The following is a 24,749-nucleotide window of genomic DNA, read 5'->3' on the forward strand; positions in this document are numbered from 1 at the left end:
TTATATTTTCCTTAGGAAAAGTCTAAGAATTGGTCATTGCCAACCTACAACATGTTTAGCCACCCACCCGTTAACAACCGATTTTGCTTTTAATTTTTTTCTTTCCTTTTCATGTTTTCTTTTCTTTTCTTTTTCTAAGCCCTCACCACTCCTCATCCTTGCTTTTTCTTTCTGGGTGTACAATAAAGGTCATCGTGACTTACAGCTTGCACAGAGGTATGACTTTTACACATATCCAACAGGTATACACCTGGGATTTGAAAATACCCTTTTGTTCCTCTTGGGGTGGAAGAAACAAATGAAAATCAACTCATCTAGGCTGATTGTCTCTTCTCGCTTTTCTATCTTTGCAAATAAAGGAAGTATAAATGCTTGAAAGCCAAGGTAACCATATGATTACATTCATGGCAGGAAAACAGCTAGTTTTCTAGCCTCATCCAAACTTGTCTCAATGCCAACTTCCTCCTGTGGGCCCAGTCCTTTAAAAAACACTTATTTCAGGGGTGGGAAGGAAGGGAGGGTGGGTGATGGACATTGAGGAGGGCACCTGTTGGGATGAGCACTGGGCGTTGCATGGAAACCAATTTGACAATAAATTTCATGTTAAAAAAATTATAAGATAAAATAAAAAACAATTATTTCTCTAACCACCAACTAAACAAGGAACCAATGGACCTCATTTCTGGCAATCTTTCAAATTCAAGAACCACCTAGGAAAGGCTTTTTGGTATGCACATGCACACACACACGTATATACCCTTGTGTCTAGTGTTCATGTACACACACTTGTGTTTGCACCAACCCGAAACATAATCTGTCCCTCTTCTTCTTTAGACAAATTTTTAAAGAAAATTTACCATCAAGATTATACAATTTTAAAACAAGAGTGACCAAGAACTTGAAGAGCTGGTTGAGAACTTAAATAAGTAAAAAATGTGGGACAAGACCATTCTCAGTGGTCGCTCACTTTCATGTGACATGCACAGCCGAGGTCATTTCCTAGACTTGTGGTTTTCATATTGGACCTGGAGCTTACGTGTTATTGAAGCCACAGATCAACTTGCTCTATCCTCCCAGGGAGTCCACTTTGGTCACTGTTTGGTGGGGGGTATCATTTTTATATTCAAACAAACATGGATATATTATGGAGCAACATTGAATTTTGCATATATTTTGTGTAATTTATAAAGCACGCAAAATAATTACATGATTGTCATGAGATGCTTACATACTCCAAATCGCCCAGATCTTTCTCTTCCTCTTTTATTTATTTTTTATTTTTTTTAAATGTTTATTCATTTTTGAGAGACGGAGAGAGAGCACGAGCAGGGGAAGGGCAGAGAGAGAGGGAGACACAAAATCCAAAGCAGGCTCCAGGCTCTGAGCTGTCAGCACAGAGCCTGATACGAGGCTTGAATCCACGAAGTGTAAGATAATGACCTGAGCCCAAGTCAGATGCTTAACTGACAGCCACCCAGGCACCCTTTCTTCTTTTAAAAGTACTTTGAGCACAACGTTCAAAAAGCATCATACTACACCATTAAGTATGAATGAAGGGAACGAACTGGCATTATAGCTACATACAGAGAAAAGGTTCTAAAATGCAAAAGGTAGGTTCTATAGCATAAGGAAACTGACCTAGCCAAGATGCTATTGATATTGCTGTTTTCATTTAACGCATGTGAAATCTCATGAACATACCCCAGCCGTAAAGCATACATATTATGTTAAAGCGGTATTTGGTACTTTCTGGAAGAGTCATATTTAAAATCAGAATTGTCCTTGCCCCACTGAAAAATAAAATGAAAAAAGTTTTTCGAAAATTTTTTTTATAATTGAGAGACAGAGAGGAGCAAACAAGAACAAGGAAACAAGGAAAAAGAGGGAAAAATAGATCACTTCTCTTTGTGCCAAGGAAAAATATATCACAAGCTCGTTTGTGTTTAGCACTCAATTTATAGCCCAGCAATCTGAATCTCCGAACTTAAGCCTTCACGGATGAGTGCCCCAAGTGGCTTTTGAATTAGAGGATAGCATTACTCAATTTGAGGCTAGCCCTTTCAGGAAATATATTTAGCTACGGCACACAATATTTCAATTCTAAAATGAGAATGTCAACTGTGAAACTAAATTTAAAATTTTTGTTGTTTTTCTCTCAGCTCCTCCCACACTTACTATGAATTTGAATAATATGAATCCAGGAAGCATTTAAGTAAATATGGTGTGCATTCTAGGTTTTATGGCAGCCATTACTGCTTTGATCACTCGGAGCCCATCAAATTATAGGCTGACACACACAAGTGAAGAAATCTATGTCCCACATGCCATGTTATTAGAGCTCTACCCTCAGCCAGTGAAGGGGCATGTCTACCCTGCTGGGGTAAGAGAAGATACAATGGGCTGGGAAAAGGACCCTCTGCCATCTGCATCATCCCCCACAGTGCTCACCATGGTGAACCAGCAAGCAAGCTCTCAGAACTGCAAGGTGAAATCAGACGGAAGAGAAAAGAATCCTCCCAATACCAGAGCATGTATATACTCTGTATATAAAAATACACACACACACACACACACACACACACATTCCTCACGTTTTATCAGTTCTCCTTAGTAATTAACAAATTACTAAATTTTGCCTGTGCTAATACTTCTACAGTCAAACTGTCAACCAAAAAGTTCTGGTTAAGGTCAAATTCTGTTTTAAACATAGAGGGCCTATCCATTACCTGGGCTTAGGAAGCTGCCTACCACATACCAGAAGTACTTTCAAATTTAAGGTGTAAATTTATTGATGACACAAACATATTTTTGGCTGTTCTTCCAAGATATAAGACACAAGAAGTAGAGTTATGATCACCAGTAGTCAAACTGTAACTGACATTAGCCAGACTTTGAATTCAAGAGAAAGAGACACCGGCATCCGGGTGGCTCAGTGGGTTAAGCATCCAACTTCAGCTCAGGTCATGATCTCATGGCTCCTGAGTCCAGCCCCACAACACGCTTGCTGCTGTTAGTGACAGAGTCACTTCTGGATCCTCTGTCTCTCTCTGCCCCTCCCCCACTTGCATGCTTTCTCCCTCTCTTTCAAGAATAAATAAACATTAAAAAAAGAGAAAGAGACAGAGAAGTTGTGTGTGTGTGTGTGTGTGTTTGTGTGTGTGTGTGTGTAGGGTGTGCAGAGTAGCAACATAGAGTTCCTGTCTTATACGCTTTCCGACTTTTACTGAAAACCAAAATACACACTTGAATGTAAATGCATCTTCGACAGTATGTTTTCTCTAGAAAACTTAACAAATTAAAATCAGTATGCCTCGAAAAGCTATAATATTATAAGCTAATACTGGAGCACTTACTATGTGCCAGGTGCTGTTCTAAAAGATTTGCATGTAATGACTCATTCAATCCTAACAATGACTCTTTGAGATTGGCACTATTATATCCTTTTTATAGTTGAGGGACTTAACTTGCCAAAGTTGCCATGTTCACCCTGATGATAAAGTATAGAATTGGAAGTCAAACCTGACTTGTCGATTAGCAAGTAGACAACATGTCTTGCTTATCCCAAATTCTAACTTGGTAGTGAGTATGGGGAGAAGTAGATAGTACAGGTAAGACTTGAAGCCTCTGATGCAATGAACACAGACCCAAGTCAAATCAGAGATGCTCTATTTCTACCCTTCCAAGATCGCAAGCTGGCTCCCCTAAGAATCCTTCCCCTGCTGGGTGTCTGGAGAGAAACAGATCATTGAGCCCATGGGAAGATCATGACCATTTGTGGGGAGGCATCTGAGAAAATGAAGAGCTGCTGTGACATTCTAGCAGGCATAACATCTTACAGACTTAAAAAACAACTTCTAAGAATGATACAGACTATAATAGAAAAGTGACCATGTGGTACAACAACTAGGCAGAGACATCAGACATTCACGTTACCAAAAAATTAGAATAAACGTGAGTTTAACATTGCTACAGTCAGATTCCAGAGTTGATGGATACAAAGCACTCTGTAACTGTTTTCACTGAACTGTGAGAAAAGGTCTCAGTACTGTCTCCCATGCACAAGTCAAATTAGTACCACCTTTTAAATGTGATGTGTGGTTACCAGGTCCCAGGAAAAACAGTCTAAATGTTGAAATAGGGAAACACTGTGTATAGATGACAGACAAAAGGGCAATTGTTTAAGGCATGTAAGTCTATCACTCTCATTTTCACCTACATGAAAATAAATACAAATGGCAGAATGTATACAAGGTGGATGGAGAAACCAGTTCAAAGAACATGCATTAAGAATCACAGGACTTTAGAGTTAGAAAGGAACTTAGTGAACAAGTCCAGCTTCTGCACTTGACATAAAATAAAACCAAGGTCAGCAGAATTTGGATTGTGTGTGCAGGTGTTATCTTCAACTATGCGGGTGAGGAATTGCCTCTAGGGAGAATGTATGGAGCAAGAAGATAAGAGGTGGGGACGCAGGACCGTGAGGTTTCTGAGAGGCGGGCTGATGAAGAGCAGCCTAGGAAGGCAGTTGGTTAGGGACAATGAAGAGGTAGAACGAAACCCAAGAAGTGTGAGGTCACGACAGCCTGAGACAGAAGGAGTTTTAGGAAAGAATAAGTGGTTGTGTTGAATGGCAGGAAGAGTTCTAAGAAGACCAGAACCGGGAAATGTTCATTAGATTTGGTGGCTATTGATTAGTGGTGACCTTAGCAAAAGCAGTTTCGGAAGCATGATTGCAGTGGAAGATTGCCATGTTTTAAGCAATGAATGAGGGGTGAAAGAAAGAAGAAAGAAAGATGTCCAGTGCTTGCCCTCAGACAGTATAGATGAGAAGGGGATGGCTACACATACAGCAAGCTAGTTTCTCAACCAAATTTTAATTTTTTGCTTAACTTTTCCAACCATGTGGAGTTTATTTTGATAAATAAAAGTTCTAAAACTTCCCTTCTTTTACTGCCTCTAGTAAGTTTTGAATGAATGAGTAATAAATAGGCAGCCCCAGGCCTAGACCCTTCACTCACGAAGGACTTAGGCAAGCTATTGTTGGCAGCTCTCGCCTTCCCACAGACTGCCTTCCCTTCATCCTCCACTCACTGGAACAGCTTCCTCATTCTCCAGAGCTTTCTACCAGCTACGGAAATTAGGTTCTCACGCCATCGGAAAACACTGAGGAGATTAATGGGGAGGAGTTCAACTATCTTCAATCTTGTGAAGGCTGGCAGTTTTTAAGCCTTGCCAACTATCTATTTTCTTTGCTTGGTTTCTGCCAGAGGCAAAAGTCAGCAGCAAGAAGAAAGGGTGATGGCAGAAAAGAGCACTCTTAAAAAATTAAAAGAAAAAGAAAGAGAGAGAAAGACTTAGAATAGGGAAGATTTACTGCTGAAATTAAACCAGAGAGCCAGTTAGGAAAGGGAGACTGGTCACAGAATTAAAAGCTATTTATGTTTGTTTATTTAAGATTATGTGGATTACCTATTGTATTGGACAACCCAAATGGCTCTCCCTCTACAAATATGCTCCTACTAGATATCTGTTGGAGTCATTTCCTGAAAACCAAGAGCTCCGTGTGCAAAGTCAATTATGGTTCTTTCCTCCAGTAAGAGATCAAGACAGCATGATCTGAAAAGCCATGTTGCCTTTACATTTTAGCAACATCTACTTCAGCATTGTTCTTTAATTATGAAATCTGAGATACATTTTCAAATTGGATTAGATGCCTTTTCACATCCACCATTTCACCCTGAATCTTAAAGGTCTAAGTCTTTTCTCATGTAAGGAATAAAAAAAAAAAAGTCTCTGAATTACTAGTGTAAGCCACAATACGATCATTTAAATTCACTCCAGAGGCACTGGTGGTGATAGCTGTCTTGCTTGAGGTCATGCATTCTAAATTTTTTCCCCCATTTTATTTTATTTATTTTTTTTAAACGTTTTTTATTTATTTTTGAGACAGGGAGAGACAGAGCATGAACAGGGGAGGGTCAGAGAGAGGGAGACACAGAATCCTAAACAGGATCCAGGCTCTGAGCTGTCAGCACAGAGCCCGACGCAGGGCTCGAACACACGGACCGCGAGATCATAACCTGAGCCGAAGTCGGCCGCTTAACCGACTGAGCCACCCAGGCGCCCCTTTTTCCCCATTTTAAAAGTGTCGGATAGTAATGCAGTTCTGTTTCTTGAAAAGATATATTCATTCAACAAGCATGTGTTTAGCATCCAACACATGCTTCACATTGGGCTGGTTGCTGCAAATATCAAGATGAATGAGATATAAAATTGGCCCCTCCCGATCTTGTACAGAGAAAGAAGAGAAAATACGTACTTTTTCATTTCCTCAATCTGATTTCTTTGGAGGTTTTATACCTTTCCTCAGAATACCACGACCTGTGATACCTCCCTTGCCTTGTGTATTATCAGCCGAGCTACTTCATCATAAATAAGCAAAAAAGTACATAAAACTTGTTACACAAAATGAAAGTTCTAGATAAAGAGAAAGAGACTTCACCTAAAAGAGCAACACATGAGACTACGAGAAATGCCGACCACCCTCCTGTCCAATCTCAGGAGGCAGTATCACAGACACACGCGTTCGTGCGCGTGCATAGACACAGCAACAACCACATCAAAAAACTTACCTGACTTGCCCACACCTGCTCTCCCAAATATTGCCAGTTTGACCTCTGCACTTTTAGCCATGCTGGGTGTTGGTAGATAACTCACTGTCGTTCCAACTAAAGAGCTGAGAAAATCTTTTCAGTTCCCGCCTTTGGATTCACCATATCATTGTAAATCTGCAATCCTTGAAAAAAAGAGATTTGGGAATTCATAAGCGACTGGAGAGAGGGCTTAGTGTTTATTAAGCATTTCCTACATACCAGCTACCGTTCACTTTATCAGCATTTTCCATTGTGATCTCCATCGCAATCCTGTGAGAGGGCTATAGCAACTGACTGCAAACTAGTCAACTAATAAACGATAGATTCAAGACCTGAATTTAGATCTCTTTGGATCTAAAACATATACATTTTCAGACACAATAGCATAACCTGAGACATTTTTAATGAAGGCATTGTTTTTTGGTCAATAACTGATAACAAATACTTGATGTGTGTGAATACGTGTATTTACCATGTGTCTATAAATACCCAAGACACAATCCACATAATGGGGGAATCACATTTGGAACTCTTTTATTTTCCTTAGGGCTGAATAATATACATTCATATTAGTCAATCCTGTTGTAATTATTGAATTTGCACTTCAAGGTTAAGTTTTAGCTCAGTTCACACTAGATCACATGATTGAGTCATGTGACAGATACACATGTTCCAGGAACTGATATATAATATCCAGTTAATATTTTTATATATTTCTGGGCACAATACCATTGGCACACAAAAGAGAAATGCCATTCCTCAACTTCTGATTCCTTTTCTAAGACAATCTTAAGTAAATTAGTTTATGGTACCATCCTAACCCTTAGGAAATGATATTATATACAATGTAAGTACATTTTATATAGATGGGTGCTTTCGGAATGACACCTAGGTTCTTGGTACCATGGAAATGTAAAGTTGGAAAGAGCCTTGGGGTCAACCAAAGGAATCTTCTAGCCATGTCAGGAATCCTTCCTTGAGATCAGACAACCATCTTGTGTCCGACTGAACACTTTCAAATACCTGGGGTCAGAGATGGTCAATGGACAGAAAGTCAACTTTTTGTTTACATTTACTCAGAACCTTTCAAGCAACCCAGCAACTATTAGGACCCTCTGCCCCATCCTAGGTGACTATTTTCTAGGAAAATGAGACCTGGCATCTTCCCTTGTTCTTCATAAGATGCATGGTCTTGTTTGTTTTTTTCTCTGACTCTTGCCTTCTCTCTTCGCCACATGCACTTTGCTGGCACTTGCCATTTCATCACTAAAAACATGGCCTTCCATCCATCCACTACTTGCGACATGACTTGACAAGCCGACCTCGCAAAAGTTCACTGAGATTCTCCCAATTCTGTATCCGGCACTGTGGTTGTACAGCCACTGTCAGCAAGATTCACATCTTTCACAAGAACTGCAGACTCCTTCATTCGGAACTCCTGCAATCAGTGTCTTAAACTTAAACATGACTTAACTTTCATCCTTGTTAAACTTAATCACGTTAGTGATTCATTCATTTCATCCACTCTGTCAGTCTGCAAAGATATTTTTGCAACACAAATCGGTTACCTAAACGTGTAAACTGCTCCTGGCAGCATTTTGTCATCTACAACTTTTCAAAAGAGCTTCTCAAGAGAAAGAAAGAAGTGAAACTCCTTCTGGAAAAGTATTTCTACGACGGCATGAGAGTGTAATTGCCTTCTTCATCATGCATCCTAGCCTTGCACCCAACAAAGTTTGTATTTGCTGATTTCCAAAGGACCAGAGCTTCCTCTGAGGGATAAAAAGGTCAACATTAACATTAGCTATTGTTTACTTCATCCCCAATAACAAACAAAATTTCTCTGTAATCATTAATAACAGCACAAAAAACCAGAAGCTTTAACATCTGCAATGTGTCTAAGCCCATACTTTTGGCTAAAGATAAAAGAATTTCCTTATTTGTCATTTTATATGCATTCATTAAGGAAAAGCCTTATGTTTAAAGTTCAGTGCTTCATCACAGAAGCATCACAAAAGCATAATATCTGCAGATATATAACTGTATAAATTCTACATAAGAATGGCAAGCATTTCTTTGAAACACAGACCAAGCAAGGGTCTGTATAAACAATGATTTGTTATTTCATGCAAAACTGTTCATTTCCATGCACATAAATTCTAAGTAATTATCTATCTTATTTATACATCACATGAAAGTAGTCATCAAATGTGATTTCTAAAAAATATATAAGTCAAATACTTCATTAACTCCTAAATGACCTCAGAGATATAGGAATTGCACACAAAAAATTGTGTAGGTTAATTTTTTTCACTTATAAGGATACAGCTGCTGACTATCAACCTATTATTTAGGAAGATCACTTAAAGAAGATGCAAACTGACATGTATGTTTCAACATTTTGGTTTTCACATAAAAATGTGAAAAGTTACATTTGACAAAAATATAAAACAAAGACAAATGTGTAAATTGGTGTATTAAGTGATCTTTTGCCAACTTCTGATGTTCAAAATAATTTATAATTCCAGACCTTCCATGACATGGACCTAAAAACGTTTGTCTTAATGTTGTTGTATAGAAATATACTGGCAGGGTCTAGAAGTTGCCATTTCCTTTTTCTGTGGACAGTGCTTTACTAGGACAAAAAAACTTCTGAGTTTCTATCACTCCTAAAGCTAAAATCACACCTAGATATTTAGGAGACTAAAGGTAGAGTGATTTTCCCCCTAAACATAAAGGAACTAAAAGAAGGCTTAGAAAGAAGAAAAAGAAGCTAGCCTCCAAATCCTATGCTATTATTAATACATTTGTTGATCATTCCACAATTATGCTAAGCACATACAAACAAAAGTGGCCACCTTCCAGGAGCTTCCAGTCTGTCAAACCTGTGACATTTAGATCACCAATAACCTGGTTTTATTTATTTCAAGAAAGGTTTCATTAATAATAAATCATTCCCAAGACTATTATTATCAAGGTCCTTGCCTTCTACTTCCTCTTTGGGGATGGGGTGGGGTAGGGGGGACCAAGCATCTTTATAAGGTAATAGTTTTTCTAACTTCTGTATCTATCATCAAAATAAAGCACAGCTGTTTAGGCAAGCGGACTCTGGTCTTAGGAATGAGATCCTCTTCTTTAGCTCTGAAATCAAGTTTTCCTTCTCCCGCTACCAGGAATTCTCCCTCATCTTGCAACGCAGCACCCACAGCGACGAGGATAATTGTGCAAGACCCCCCCCCCCCCCCAACCTCGGGTATAGCTTTGCTCCAGAGCAACAGGTATCCTAGAACGATCAACAAGCCCATGGGGACTGCAGGTCACTTGCTCTCAACCTGGAGAGCAAATGCAGCCTAAATGAAAAGGGCATTCTCAGTCTCAGCTCGGAGGGCGCTGTCAAGCCCTGGGCGCCGGCGCTCACATCTCCCCTCTCAGCGAACCCCAAAGCCGCCCCGGGAAGACCCGGCGACCAGGACGACGGATCCAGAGGCCACGCGTCCTTGGGGGGCGGGGGCGGGAGTCCCAAGGGTGTGCAGGAAGTCGTTCCATAAGAGCCACCTGGGCACGTGCGTGACACTCACCTGTTCACACTCTCCAGGCCCGGGAGAGACGCGGTCCCTGCAAGTTCGGAATCGGTCCCCGCGAAGCCCTCCCACGCTGCGCAGCCCAGCCTGGGGCTCGCGTTCCCGCGGCTGCGATCGCCAGTGGGAGCCGCGGCGGCGGCGGCGGCGGCTGCAAGTGCTGACGGGCCGGTGGGGGTCTCTGCGCTCGCGCTCGCCCAGACTAGCGGCCGAGGGACTGCGGCAGGACGCGAGCTCAGACCGGCCGGGGCCGCCGCTCTGCCGCCAGGATGCTGCAGTGCGGCGCGTCGGCGCCCCCTACTGGGGCCCTGGGCCGGTACCTCCCGCGACGCCGCCTCCCAGCCCAGAGGAGACACATCCGCCTTCTGCGTGCTGCATCCCAGGCTGGCTTCCCTTTCCCGGGGTCCTTCCCGGCCTCTAGGTTCTCGAAGAAGGACCTCTCCTGTAGGTTACAACTTTGCGTGTGAAAGCATCGCTACGTCGTGTCTTCCATTCCTTACTTCAAATGGTGCTCACAACATCCCTCTGAGGTATGTTTAATTATCCCCATGTTACCCAACAGGAAATTGAAAGAGGATAAATAACTTGTCCAAGGCTAATAAACGGCTGGAATGAAAACCAGGCCGGATTGGAAGCTAAGAGATGCTAGGAGCGGTATAAATACCGAATCCAATTGAAATTTATAGTTATATATTTGACAAAGTGCCAAAAGCTTTACATTCTCCTTACATGATTAGCATTTACAGGGGTTGAATAGAAGTCATACTTCATCTTCCTCAAAACCTAACAAAGATGATTAATATTGGTGCTGTGCTAGGCCCGCTTTTCTCTCGTCTCATTTGATATTTATACCCTCCCTTGAGGTAAGCACTAGTATTATAATAGTTAGCCTTTCACAGATGAGTAGGTGGGTTTCAGAGAGGTTAAATGATTGCCCAAAGACTATGAATCTTCTGATCAAAGGAGCAGGAAACACCTAGGCTAGTATTTCTTTCCTTCAAGTTCTGGGTGTTCTTACTAAGAGACCAGGTGGCCTCCAGAAAACCACTGCAATATAGAGCAGACAGGGACCTACCACTAAGTGAACAATCTTCAGTGTGTCCTTGATGGAAGAGGTGTAACCATGGAGGCAGTTTCTGGGGCCAGTGCTGACCTGGAAAGCCACTGCACAGAGAGTCAGGGGCCAGACTGAATGAAGAAGCTAGATCCGTGGTGGAGGGAGGAATTGCCAAGCTGCTCAGGTGCTCTCCTGCTTTTTCTTTGAGAAAGCTCACGTGTTGTATCCTCTGTGACTTTCCTGACCACCAATCTATTTCCTCCTCACAACACACACCTGGATAAGATGAGCCTTGTAGCCTTATCTGTCATCATGTTTGCATTGTACTCATTTGCATTTCTCAGTCTTCTCCATCAAACCTGAACTTCCTGGATGTTGGGATATATTGTACGTATGTCTTCATTTCCAGCCTCTACCACTGTGCCTGGCACATCGTGAATATTCAAAAGACAAGTTGTTGAATGAATGAGAAGAAAGAACAAGTTGTGACCAGATATGTTTGATTTTTTTCTTACATACTGAATTTGGAACAGTATAGGCAGTAAGAAGTTGAATATATATGGGTGTGAAGTTTAGGAAAGAGGCCTGGGAAAGAGATTTCATTATCTCAGCATACAGGAAGTCTGGGATGGGCAAAGAATTGTCCAGGTAGATTATATGGAATTTTACAGAAAACCAATTACGTGGGATTCCATGGCATTTGTGTTCAGGTCCAACATGTTACCTTCTTCCCCTCTCAAATCCTATATTCCTGAATATTCTATATATATATATATGATATCTCCTTATTTATACAGACTTAAGTGGACATTTCCACTTTGCCAATCTTACCTGATTGGAGTTATGGAAAAGACCCCAAGCCAGACCTTTTTTGAAGCAGTTCTTGTTTATGGAACCTGTTTCCCTCCATTTTCCCACTTAGGCCAGCACACCTCTATCAACTAGGGAAGCATCTGTATCCATATTTCCAGTTCTTAATGTAATATATATACCAAGAGAGATGAAGTAGGTATACTGGAGCGTGACCCCATTGTGCTGTATCTTCTGTAAGTATCCTGTATTGACTGGGAGTGTTTCCTTTGTCTCAAAAACAGCAGAAAGGAACGACTCCCCACCATGCTGCCTGCTTTATGGATGGGTAAAGACAGAGGGGACATGTCACATGTACAGCTTCACCATATTTGTTTGCTGGGCAGAAATTCCCCTGCGGAGAGGTCTTCTCATATTTAAGTCCCTTAGCCTGGCTTGGGCTTGAGCTAAAACTAGTAAATGAATTGTCAGTATAACCTCAAAACACACCGAATACTGGAATTGTATGTATGTGTGTGTAGATGCTAATCGTGCTCATTGTAAATTAATTAAGCGGTAGAAAAAATACAAAGGAATAGAAAATCACCCCCAAAATCACACCATCCAGAAATAACTGCTGTTTTCATGAGAGGACCATCATTGTTACCATAATAGAACATAGATGAAGCAAGAGATATGTTAAATGGCCTTATAGTTACGCTAAGTTCTTTTATACTATTTTAACAAATAAGTAAATGCTATTTTTAATGTTAAAATACACTTAATTAAGCAGGAGATAAAGAACTTAAAATGAATGATAAAAGACGGCTGAACTTCACATGCTTACTCACCTCACAAGATATTTTTTTATCTTAAAGATTCCTCTGAAGTTAAAATTATGACATAAAATGATATCTGAATGCATTGTGTTCAACCATAACTTCATTTATATTTTTTGTTATATGGTTATATATTTATATGGTTTATATTTAGCCACTTATTTGTTTTCCTCAATATCATTTGGCTTCTTACCATTTCAAAGGAGGAAATTAGCTGTCCTATTATGTCTCTCTCTTCTCCTTTTTTCCTCCTATAATTTTACTTCTGTATTATTTTTTTATTGTCAAGATTTATAATATGTACATTGTTCTGTAATTCTAATTCCAGAGCGGTCTAAACTTAGTTCTATATTTAAATGAGATAGGTTTATTTAATTATTTTACCATAGTTTTTCTATTACATACTTTTTATTTTTATTAATCCCTTCATATCTTCATTAAGTGATGTTTCCAAGAAGGTCTTATAGATGCTGTTCCATATAAATGAGGATACCCATCTCTTCCTTTCCTTGTTTTCAATTTATTTTGTTATTTCCCTACTTTCGTGTACCATGATCTTTTCCTCCTTTTCGTCCTGCACAAAATATTTTTGTATTTATTAGATTGTTTATTTTTTAAATCAAATATCATATTGTCTGTGATACATAATAAGTGAATTCTATTTGGCTCCTACACTACCTTATCTGAGACTTTTTTTTTGTTTTCTCTATGGAACAGTGGTTTGAAGGCTGAGCATTCCACTTTGTCTACCGTCCTGGGACAAGGACATAAAGCAAAGAAGAGAGGTCATCTGAGTTTCTGTGCAGCCTCTGTTAAAGGTTACACACCCTGCTTTCCTTCTAAGGTTTTATCAAAGACCCTGTACCAAGATTTAGTTCAGGCAGTCAGGATGAGATCCCATTCCAAAGAAAAGATTCCCTGGAGCCTGAAATAGCTTGCCTATTAATTCTTAGCGCCCCCTACTCTCTCTCCTAAGTCATTTCAAGGGTAACTACTCAGTGTGTCCCCTCCTTGTGTCAGAAAAGATGAGGGTAGTTGGCTTAGGTCATTTCACTCCAGATTTGGAGATGTTCATTATTGGTGAAAAAGAACACCCAGGATTTGATGATTCACCAATACTGCTTCTGGAGAGAAGGCAGTCTGTATCATGATCTTTTATTTCTTTAGAAGATCCATTTTGAAGTTTTATGGTAAGAAATCATAACCCTTTCCTTGTTTTGTTGCTACTAATGATTTTTTTTAACTTAAGGAGGTATTTTATTATTGTTATTGTTTACTGAGGTAGATATTAGGCAAGAGTAAGTCTGATTTTGGCCATGATTGGACTTTCCCACTGACTGAGAACAACTATAAAACCTACCCGAAACATACTGTTTAGAAGCATTGGAAAACAACCTGACAGAGGGGAATGCACTTGGGTTTAGCCCCACAGTCACCCAAGTTTTCTCCTTGGGGGCATTTTAAGGGCCCTGGTCCATGAAAGTGGGACCCAGACAGCAGTGAGATCAGAGTTCAGGGCTACTAATGCAGCCAGGTTCAGCAGGTTAAAGTGTTGCAGACGATAGCCACAGAGAGACAACTCCAGATATTTGCACAGAAATGTCTCTAGGACCTTGGTCATTTCCTGGACTGTGTGTTGTCTGATGTGTCTCTTGGAGCCCTAGTAAAAGGGCAGCTGCCTGGGGTCTGAAAGCTAGGTGGGGTTTCAAAGACCTCAGAGTCCTCAGAAGGACACTGAAGTTGAGCCTAGTCAGAGTTCAGAGTAATTTCTGAACATCTTGGACTTTCAGCCGAGGACTCAGAAAGATTATATTCTAGGAGTGAAGAACATGCTGTGGGAATAAGGGCAATAGTCTAGGAGTAATGGCAAATCTGACCCTCCTTAGAACAAAGATTAAAATGAAGAGCTGACAGGGACAACCTAATCCACCAGTAAATTAACTGCCTGCCAAAACAAAACTCAACACTATGAAGAAAGATAATGTAATCCAGAGCCTCTGTAACTATCATCTATAATGTCAAGCATCCTGTATTAGTTTGCTTGGGCTGCCATAACAAAATACCACAGACTGGGTAACTTAAACAACAGAAATTTATTTCTCACAGTTCTGGAAGCTGGAAAATCTAAGATCAAGGTTCTGGCAAAATAGATTTCATTCTGAGGCCGTTCTTCTTGGCTTGGAGGCAGCTGCCATTTTACTGTAAGCTCACATGACCTCTTCTTTGTGCCTGTAGAAAGACAATGAAAAGTCTCTGGTATCTTTTCTTATGAAGAAACTAATCTTGTCAGATTAGGGTCCCACCTTTATGACCTCATTTAACTCCAAAGACAGTCACATTGAGGGTTAAGGCTTCAACATAACAATTCGGGAGGGTCAGATACTTCCAGCCCATAACACATACAATAACAACTACTAGGTCAGCAGGAAAAAATTACCAATAATAAAGAGATAAAAGCCAATAGCTATACAATACCAGATGACCTAAAGTGAGTAGGCAAGAACTTCAAAATTTCTAAGATTATTGTGCTAGGAATGATGGACAAAAGTAGACAAAAACATAAAATATTTATCTGTTTCTTCCATTTGTATATTTCAACAATAAAAAAATAGATGCTATAAAAAAAGATCCCCCCTACAAAAAAACTTTTTGGCTTTATTAATCCTGTCTTCTGATCTTTCCACCTACTGCTAAACCCATTGAATGAATTCTTAATTTCAAGTATTATATTGTGTAGTTCTAAAGTCAAAGATACGCCATTAGAAAATATCCAAAATGAACCACAGAGAAAAAAAAAACAAAGGGAAAGACCACAACAGAACATGAGAAATGTAAAACATGGTAAAAAGGTCTAACACATATGTAGTTAGAGCTCTAGAAAGAGAAGAAAGAAAGAATGAAATACAAGCAATAGCTGAAGAAATAATGCCTAAAACTTTTGAAATCTGGTGAAAAATAGCAATCTTCCAATTCAAGAGTTCCATGAACCTCACTCAAGATAAAAAGAAAACTATACCTAACCACATCACAGCAACTTACTGAAAACCACGTTACAGAGAAAATATTAAGGTCAGCCAGGAAGACAAACAAACAAACAAACAAAACAAAACAAAAAAAAATTATTGCAAAGGAAAAAAAAAGAATGAGCAGTAACTTCTTAACATAAACTAACAAAGACATAAGATGATGTAATGACATCTTTAAAGTGCCAAACTAGAATCCTATATTTACTGAAATAAATCACTCTCAGGCAAACAAAATTTGCCAGCAAAACAATGGGGAAAAAAAGATTCCAGATGGAAGTATAAAAATTCAAGTAGTTATCAGCAACATTAGATAAGGCAAATATATAAGCAAAAATAAATAAATGAATATTGACCAATAAAATCTACAAGCATTATGATGTCTCGTGGGGTTAAAATAATATCTAGAAGAAAAATATGTGACAATAGCAAACAGATGGGAGAGTATAAGCAAAGTTACACTGTTATAAAGTTCTTCCGTAATTTGAGATATGGAAAAATTAGTAATTTATGATATACTACTAATTTTAGAATGGATTTTGGAGTTCCTAGGAAAACACTAAAAGAATCCAAAAATATACTAATAGAGAGGATAAAATAAAATTAAAATACTTTATTAATAGAAAAGAAGGCAGGAGAAAAGGAATAAAGGAACGAATAGATGGCACAAATGGATAGCAAATAATTAGTAGTAGACTTAAATCCAGCTATCTCAGTAATTATATTAATTGTAAATGTATTATATACTCTAATTAAATGACAAAATTTGTCAGGCTGAATTAAAATGAGGCAAATATATATATATATATATATATATATATATATATATATATATATTACAAAAATTAAAAAACCCACCTTAATGACATAGGTAGACTGAGACTTAAAAACAAAAGAAAGGAAAATGTGTGCCGTACTTAAACACTACTCAGAGGGCAAGGGCAATTTTCCAACTGAGCTTTGTTCCATACCATTACTTACATGAAAGTCAGCCCAAAGCCCATGTTCTCAATCAACACGCTTCACCACTTTTATAACAGTGGTGGGTTCATCTCTCTGAGAAAGATTTCCCCACCATTGTCAATGTGGATTCCCTCCATTCTTCTTTCCTACTGTCAGTTCTCCAGCTGGTGCTATACTGAGCATGACCACAGGAATATTAGGAATGAGCATGTTTAGAGAAAAACAAGCTAGGGCTAATGCCCTGTACCTTTTTTGCATAGGATTCTCACCCTGAATCCTCCTCCCTGCCGTGATGGACAGGGATGTTGTAACTACATCTCCCTTTATTAGGAAAGAGAGAAGACAGTGAATGCCCATATGAGGCTGCAAAAGCAAGTTTCTAATTCATCAGATTTTTGAACCATAACCCCTGAACTAAATTTAGCTTTCAGGAGTTCATCTCTGTTAACTATTTTTCCAGATCACTGCAGATTAAATTTTCCTAGCAGAATTGGAATTCTTATTGAATTCTTATTGTTTTCACCTTTACAGATATCTGACTGCACAGTAGTGTGAGAGAGGGAGAGAGAGAAAAAGGTAAGGGGTATAAATGAGTGGGCAGGGCATTCACTCTGAGTGCAATTTAATTGCTACTACAGTTATATAAGCTGGACTCAAAGAAATTAATACATTCAAATGGAATAGTAAAAAATTTTATTGGAAGTTAATACTGTTCAGTTGATACCAGATGATCTTTACTTCATAAATTGGCAGGAAATTAGAAACATTCGTGGAGTTCTGACGACCTGTGGGACCTGAACTGACATATTAATCATAAAAATTGGCCTACCACAGAGTTAATATAAAAAGTTACATTTGTTTACATGGGAAGGGAGCCTGGGTGGCTCAGTCAGTTAAGCGTCCCACTGAATCTCGGCTCAAGTCATGGTCTTACAGTGGTGAGATCGAACTCCTTGTCGGGCTCCATGCTGATAGCACAGAGCCTGCTTAGGATTCTTTTTCTTCCTCTCTCTCCACGCCTCCCCCATACTCACTCTCTGTCTCTCTCTCTCAAAATAAATAAACATTTTTAAAAAAATTTGTTTATGTAGGAAAGTCCACATGGTTTTTCACTTTCTAACGTTGCCTTAATGATACATGAAAACAATTCTGAACTGAAACATTCTTTAAGCCTCACAAACTAGGATGGAAAAATCAAACATATGATCTGTGATTAAAAATAACGCTAAAAAACCATATGCACCAGGGTCCTTTTCCTAGCTGCTCTGTCTCCTATATAGGGTTGAAAGAAGACACTATTCTTCAATGAAATGGTAATTTTATGCATCCAATTGATAAGATGGCTGTGGACTGGAATGAGAAAAAGTGAAGTAGGAAAGTGGGTGAATAGGGGTTGAAGGCTTAAGAACATCTCACCAGCTACTAAAAATTCTAAAGCTTAACCACAGTCACCCACTGATTTAGATAAGCAGCTAACTCAGAGAAAACTGTAGAAGTTGAAAAATAGTACAATTTTTGGGTGTTGTATGGAAAACAATTTGACAATAGATTATATTTAATATAAAAAATAAAAATAAATAAAAAGTAGATAAAAAAAGAAAAATAGTATAATTTTTTCACCATCTCTCCATGACTTTTAGCACAGTTCCTGGCACTGAGGGAATTCATTTTTGTTATTGTTGAACCAAATAAGTGAAATAAAAGAAAGCATGTATATAATCTCTAAATAATTAATATAAAATAAATACATAGTAATTTCTGATTTAATATGTCAACTGGTTACTTGTCCCTGGCTAAGCATCTCTGAAATTTCAAGTAAAATATGTAACTTAAGAATTCATAAAGATGAAAACTCACACTAACACCAAAACCTAAAGCAGCACTTAAAACCAACCGCTTTAACAGTTTAGGATATATTCTTCCACTGTGTATGATGTACCCAAACATAAACACAGACACCCCAAAACATACACTTTTAAAAAATGGGGGCGCCTGGGCGCTCAGTCGGTTAAGCATCCAACTTCAGCTCAGGTCACGATCTCGCGATCTCGCGATCTCACGATCCGTGAGTTCGAGCCCCGCGTCAGGCTCTGGGCTGATGGCTCAGAGCCTGGAGCCTGCTTCCGATTCTGTGTCTCCCTCTCTCTCTGCCCCTCCCCCGTTCATGCTCTGTCTCTCTCTGTCTCAAAAATAAATAAACGTTAAAAAAAAATGTTTACATATTGGATTATAATCTACAAATTATTCATTTTCTCACTATAGTTTAGAGATCTTTTCACATCACCACCTATGTCTGTGCCTCGCTGATTTCAACTATGTCTCAGTATTCAGGTACTATTGTACCAAATATAATGTGTACATTTAACCACATAAAGAATACATCTTAAAGCAAGGAATACTACATATCATCTTTTAAAAATGCAATAAACCGATATATGCTGACATAAAGATATTTCCAACAAATAAACAAGGCACAATATATAAAATATGATATCATTTATGTCAGAAAGCCAGAGAGTATAAGTTCTATGTGTATACACACGCATATACACACGACTTTATAGGAAACGTATGAAGGATATGAAGCTAACAGATGAAAGCAGTCACCTCTGGGGAGGTACCTAGGGCTGGTGTAGGTAGACAAAGGTGGTGTTAGGCTTGTCTGTAGGGTTTTAGTTTGTTTTATTTGGTTTATCTTATTTTTATTGATTTGTTTATTTATTTTAAGTAGTCTTCACACCCAGCACAGAGCCCAACACAGGGTTTGAACTCATGACCCTGAGTTCGAAACCTGAGCTGAGATCAAGAGTCAGACGCTTAACTGACTGAGCCTCCCAGGTGCCCTCATTTAGTTTATCTTATAGTGAAGATATAGGTGTTGTATTAGTTAGAAAATAAAAATTATACTTTCCTTTAAAAATCAAGAAAATATTAACCGAAAATTAGTACATGTATTCTGGACATGGTTGGAAAAGCTTGACAAGGAAAATTGGTTCATCAACGCAAAAATGAGTAAATAGGCGGATTCTGGAGAGTTATATCTCTTCTATGAATGCTGCCAAGAATCTTCATGCACTTTTCTACAGTGGTTCTGAGTAGTATTTTAGCCAGCTTGCTCATGAAGGGTGATGATGGGAAAGCATTAACGTAAGCTGAAAGATGCGGTCATTCCTGTCAAACACTGAGTCTGGGAAGGCCACAGCCATGCTGCCATAGGTCCAGCCGGTCCCGGCCGTATCAGTGCTACCACGGGGCTGAAGTCATGCACAAAAGGCTCACATTAAAGGCCTGTTTCTAGCAAAGTCACCTTTAGGTTGCCTTGTGGAAGGTACCCCCTTTTAAATTTCACGCATAGTTAGTCTTTATTCCTTTTTTTCTTTTTCTTTTTTTTTCTTTAGCCAGATGGTAATCTTGGGAGATATTATTGCTGGAGCTTGTTGAAAAGCAAACACCAAAACTGACAACTTTTTAATAGACACAGAGCTCAGAATTTCAAACACACAAGTAAAACTCTATTTCTAGGTGTTTACCAAAAATGCTAGAAGAAAGCAATTTCCTTTACATTTTAGTAACTTGAAGATCTGTAATTAAAGTGGGCTTTTAACTAATACAAAAACTGAGCATTCTTTCATTCTGATACAAAGAAGGGATTGTCACATCTTTGAATGGAACAAGAATAATCTAAGATTGGCAGAAGATCATCAGTAGAGTCTGGGTTGTGTAATGAAATAAATCTGGAACCAAGGAGCAGGGAGTGGTTCCCCCAGCTGCCACAAAGGCTTTTGAGTTCTCTAATGGGGATGAATTGTAATGCCAAGAGAGGATTGTGCAGCACGAGCAAGCGTATATAATTATTCCTGAGTTCACAACATAAAGCAATCATTCTCACATTACATATTCTTGTCTTTGTTATAAAATCTTTTTTTTAATGTTTATTTACTTTTGAGAGAGAAAGTGCAAGCAGGGGAGGGGCACAGAGAGAGGGGGACAGAGGATCTGAAGCAGGCTCTGTGTTGACAAGCAGAGAGGGCCCGATGTGGGGTTTGAACCCACGAACCACGACATCATGACCTGAGCCGAAGTCGGACCCTTAAATGACTGAGCCATGCAAGTGCCCCATGTCGTAAAGTCTTAAGTTAAAGTTAGCCTCCTCAGAAGTTCTAGACTAGGTAGACCCCACCTTGCCATTTTGTGAAGATTCTGCAAATTAAGTAAGCAGACCTCTTACTATATATGTTTTTAATTTTAGCACTTCAAAAAATAGTTGTATCTTGCATCATATAGTCTGATGCCTGAGGACAAACAAGATATTCAGAGGCTTTCAAGTGTGCCAATCTTCGCTGGTAAAAGAGGAGGGGAATGAATATCTGAAAAAAATTCTTATAGCATGAATCTATTCTTACAGCATTCTATAAGGAGCTACAGAAACATTTGCCTAACATTAACTGATTTGCCATCCCAGCCAGAGGACCTTGGCATGGATGGAGGTTAGAAAGACCTGGCAGGACAAGCCAAGGTGGAAATATACAAATGTTAAAGCCTAGGGAGTTGTCAAATGAAAGAGGCATAGATAGGCAGGTTTAATTAAAGTCAAACTATAGAAGCAGGAATTGGGGACCAGGAGACAAGCAGAAACAAAAGCTGGTAGGAACTAAATAAATAAATACATCTGTTTTGACCATTGTTTATTTAGGGATTTCCATCTCGTTTCCCGCCGTCTCCCAGATGCCCAAGCCCGGCTCACTCTCCACTGCAGTGATACCGTGAGCCCTGTTCTCCAGTAGAAAATGTGCATCACTCAGCTCCATCTGTCCTCCTTCCCTCACTGTTTACCTCTATCAAGTGTACCTGTCTGATTGACGTCTGGTGCTCTTAGATTCTGGCTGGGAGACAGAAGCAGTTTGATCAATGAATTCCTGCCAGGTGTTAATTGGGGCAATAGCATCATGAAAAAGGTCAAGAGCGGCCTAGGTTGGAATAGAGGCTTTGCCATTTGACAATAGCTATGTGCCTGGGCAGTAGGTAGTCATACCTGTAAAATGAGGACAATAATGCTTGTTTTAGAAGGTTCTTGTGAGGACTGCATTGGATAAGTTACGACATGAGCTATGAGATGGTGACAGTATTCAATTTCTTTTTGGAGGGGCAGAAACCAGAGCTAGAATTTCAAGTGGTTAATAAAGTTTTCTGTTTTTAAAGATGGAGACACCAGTGGGGCAGATGCCTTCTGTTCTAGGATGAACTGCATATAAGAGTCCTTTTGAATTATGTTGATAGTAACCGGGGCATTGTTTTAAGGAAAAAATATCAAGAGAGGAGTTTGTTTATTTGTGTATGTGTTGTGAGTTTATTTGTTTCTGCCAGTCATGAGCGTGAGCTTTAGCTACTCCTTAGGGAACATAAAGAATCACCCCCCCCCCCCGCCGCCCCCTCACAGATCTCTTTGCATGCATGAATTTAAAATAGAGGCAAATGGGGTCTTTAGAGAATGTCCTGATGAACTAGACCTCATTCTTTTTATTTTTAAAGTTTATTTATTTATTTTGAGAGAGAAAGAGAGAATGCAGGAGGGACAGAGAGAGACGGAGAGAGAGAAAATCTCAAGCAGGCTCTACACTGTAAGCATAGAGCCTGATGTGAGGCTCAAACCCATGAACCATGAGATGATGACATGAGCCGAAATCGAGTCTGACGGTTAACCGACTGAGCCACCCACGTGCCCCTAGACCTCATTCTTTTTGAAGTTGAAAGTTATTGAGCCTGACTGATGGGTCTCTGAGGTCTCACAGAGGCTACCAGCTTCAAAGGTAAAGAAGGATCACCAGGCTCTTGAGTTAAAACACCGTAAAGAACAAGAAAGTCTGGACTGACTGCCTGAACTCAAAACCAGTGCCTCACCTGTGAGATGAGGCAGCTGCTTTGAGGCACAGTGTGGAACTGGGCAAGAAGTAAAATCTCAAATGATGAGATCACGGTTCCCAATCTTGGGAAGCTGTCAGCAGGCTGGTGAGACAGTGGAATTAGGCGGGGATTGATGGAGTTGGCTTCATAGTATCTAATATTCCATGAACAGATTTTGAATATAAACTGGAAGCCATTTCTGGTCACTTAGCTATTAAAGGACCCTAGGGCAATTGAGAACATTTCCCAAACCAGGTTCCTCTAGGAAAGAAGAGAGCAGTAGTCTCAGTTTAGTTTGGTGATTTGTATATGACTTTGAACATTTGTGTCAGGTATTTGGTGCAAGCAATAGAAGCTGGATAATACCCGAAAGGCAGACAATAAGGTTGAGGTGTTATCAAAGGAACTCTAGTTATCTGCTTAGGAAGAGGTCTTACAGGCTAGCATTACCTTCTGACTTATAATAAACTGTGGTCTGGTTTACTGACACGGGCTCTCAGAATTGATTGACTCCACCTGACTTGAGTTATTCAAACTCAGCAAGAGATTAAAGTATGTAATCAGGTGACTAATTAAATTTTAACAGTGTGCATCAATTTTTTGTGAATGGAAACTCTGTGTACCCCACGCCCTCTTTCCTGTATGTCTGGAAAGTACAATGATATTCATAGGACTGTAAATTATATAAAATTGGCACAAAAGAAAATTTCATCTGGAGTAGACCATGGCAAATTGTATTCCTTCTTTTACAATTTTTAGTTACATTTTATATTATTTTATTATTAAATTGTAGAAAAGGTACCAGTTGTGCATGTGCAATGGGAAGAATTTCTCAATATATCTGAAATCCACCATACACGGGGCACTTGGGTGGCTTAGTCGGTTGGGTCTCTGACTCTTGATTTCAGCTCAGATCATGATCCCAGGTTCGTGGGATGGAGCCCTGCATCAGAGCATGGAGCCTGCTTGGGATGCTCTCTCTCTCTCTCTCTCTCTCTCTCTCTCTCTGCCCGTCTCCCCACTTGCTTTCTCTCTCCCTCTAAAATAAATTTTAAAAAATTAAAAAGAAATCCACCATACACACAGAAAAAGGGACCCAGCTTCTCTTACTCTCCTTTACTCTTTTGTTCTCTTTTTCTAGAGAGGATACAATAATTTAATTAGGCAGTTTGGTACTAAATTATCAAATTCCAAAATTTGATAATTCATTCAATTATAGAAAATCATTCAATTTTAGAAAATCTGTTGATTTCTTCTCATAGCCATTAATTTACTAGTATGGATTTCACTTGTTTGACTCCTAGAGGGAAAAATTATTTTCCTTATTCCCAAATTTTCCATTGGACATCTTGGTGGCACTTGCAGGCAGAGGAGGCTTGTTGTGGTCTCTCCGTGACATAAAGGCTGGATACTTACTTTAGAATTGTTCCTTTTCTGTGGCATGTTTCACTAAGCATACCTATATTATGGGGTATAATCGTTAAATGTCTAGAGAATCATTTAATGTCTATAGATTCATTAAATGTCTAATTAATCTATAGACAGTATAGAGTTCTATATCCTACAAATAAGCTCAGAATTTAGAGTGCCCATCCTTCTCCCCTGTGCTAAAGATCAGGGATGCTGGTGCCCCTGGCCTCAGTCCAGAGCCTACCTTGCTGCCTCCTGCTGTCACATAACTATGATTCTGAATCTTCAGTTATCAAGAAACACTTTTGAGAATTTGGCTTTCATCATTCTCCTTTACCTAGAAGCAGTCCATAAGGAATGACTTTCCATCTTAGGAGACTAGAGTATGCCTTTTCCACAAAGTTTTCACTGCTATGATGAGGGAGGTTTTCCACTGTCCCTTCCACTGTTACAGTGAAGGGAGGCTTTCGCCCATGTGAAATTATCCAGCCACCTTGGGGAGATAAAAATCTGAGATTTGGGTGCCTCCTGAGAGA

General features: G+C 39.4%; 1 protein-coding gene across 1 annotated transcript in view; it reads right to left on the minus strand.

Moving 5' to 3' along the window:
- The window catches only part of RERG (RAS like estrogen regulated growth inhibitor), a 116,848-nt gene extending 106,378 nt beyond the window's left edge, over positions 1-10,470 (minus strand). Inside the window, exons 1-2 of the mRNA XM_042945898.1 lie at positions 10,232-10,470; positions 6,633-6,796 (exon numbers count right to left, since the gene is read on the minus strand). Of these exons, the coding sequence (XP_042801832.1) occupies positions 6,633-6,693 (61 nt within the window). The 5' untranslated portion in view covers positions 6,694-6,796; positions 10,232-10,470. The remainder of the gene's footprint in view (positions 1-6,632; positions 6,797-10,231) is intronic.
- Between the last annotated feature and the right edge of the window lie 14,279 nt (positions 10,471-24,749).

The sequence above is a fragment of the Panthera leo genome, chromosome B4, assembly GCF_018350215.1.
Source record: "Panthera leo isolate Ple1 chromosome B4, P.leo_Ple1_pat1.1, whole genome shotgun sequence".
In the NCBI taxonomy this organism is placed as follows: domain Eukaryota; kingdom Metazoa; phylum Chordata; class Mammalia; order Carnivora; family Felidae; genus Panthera; species Panthera leo.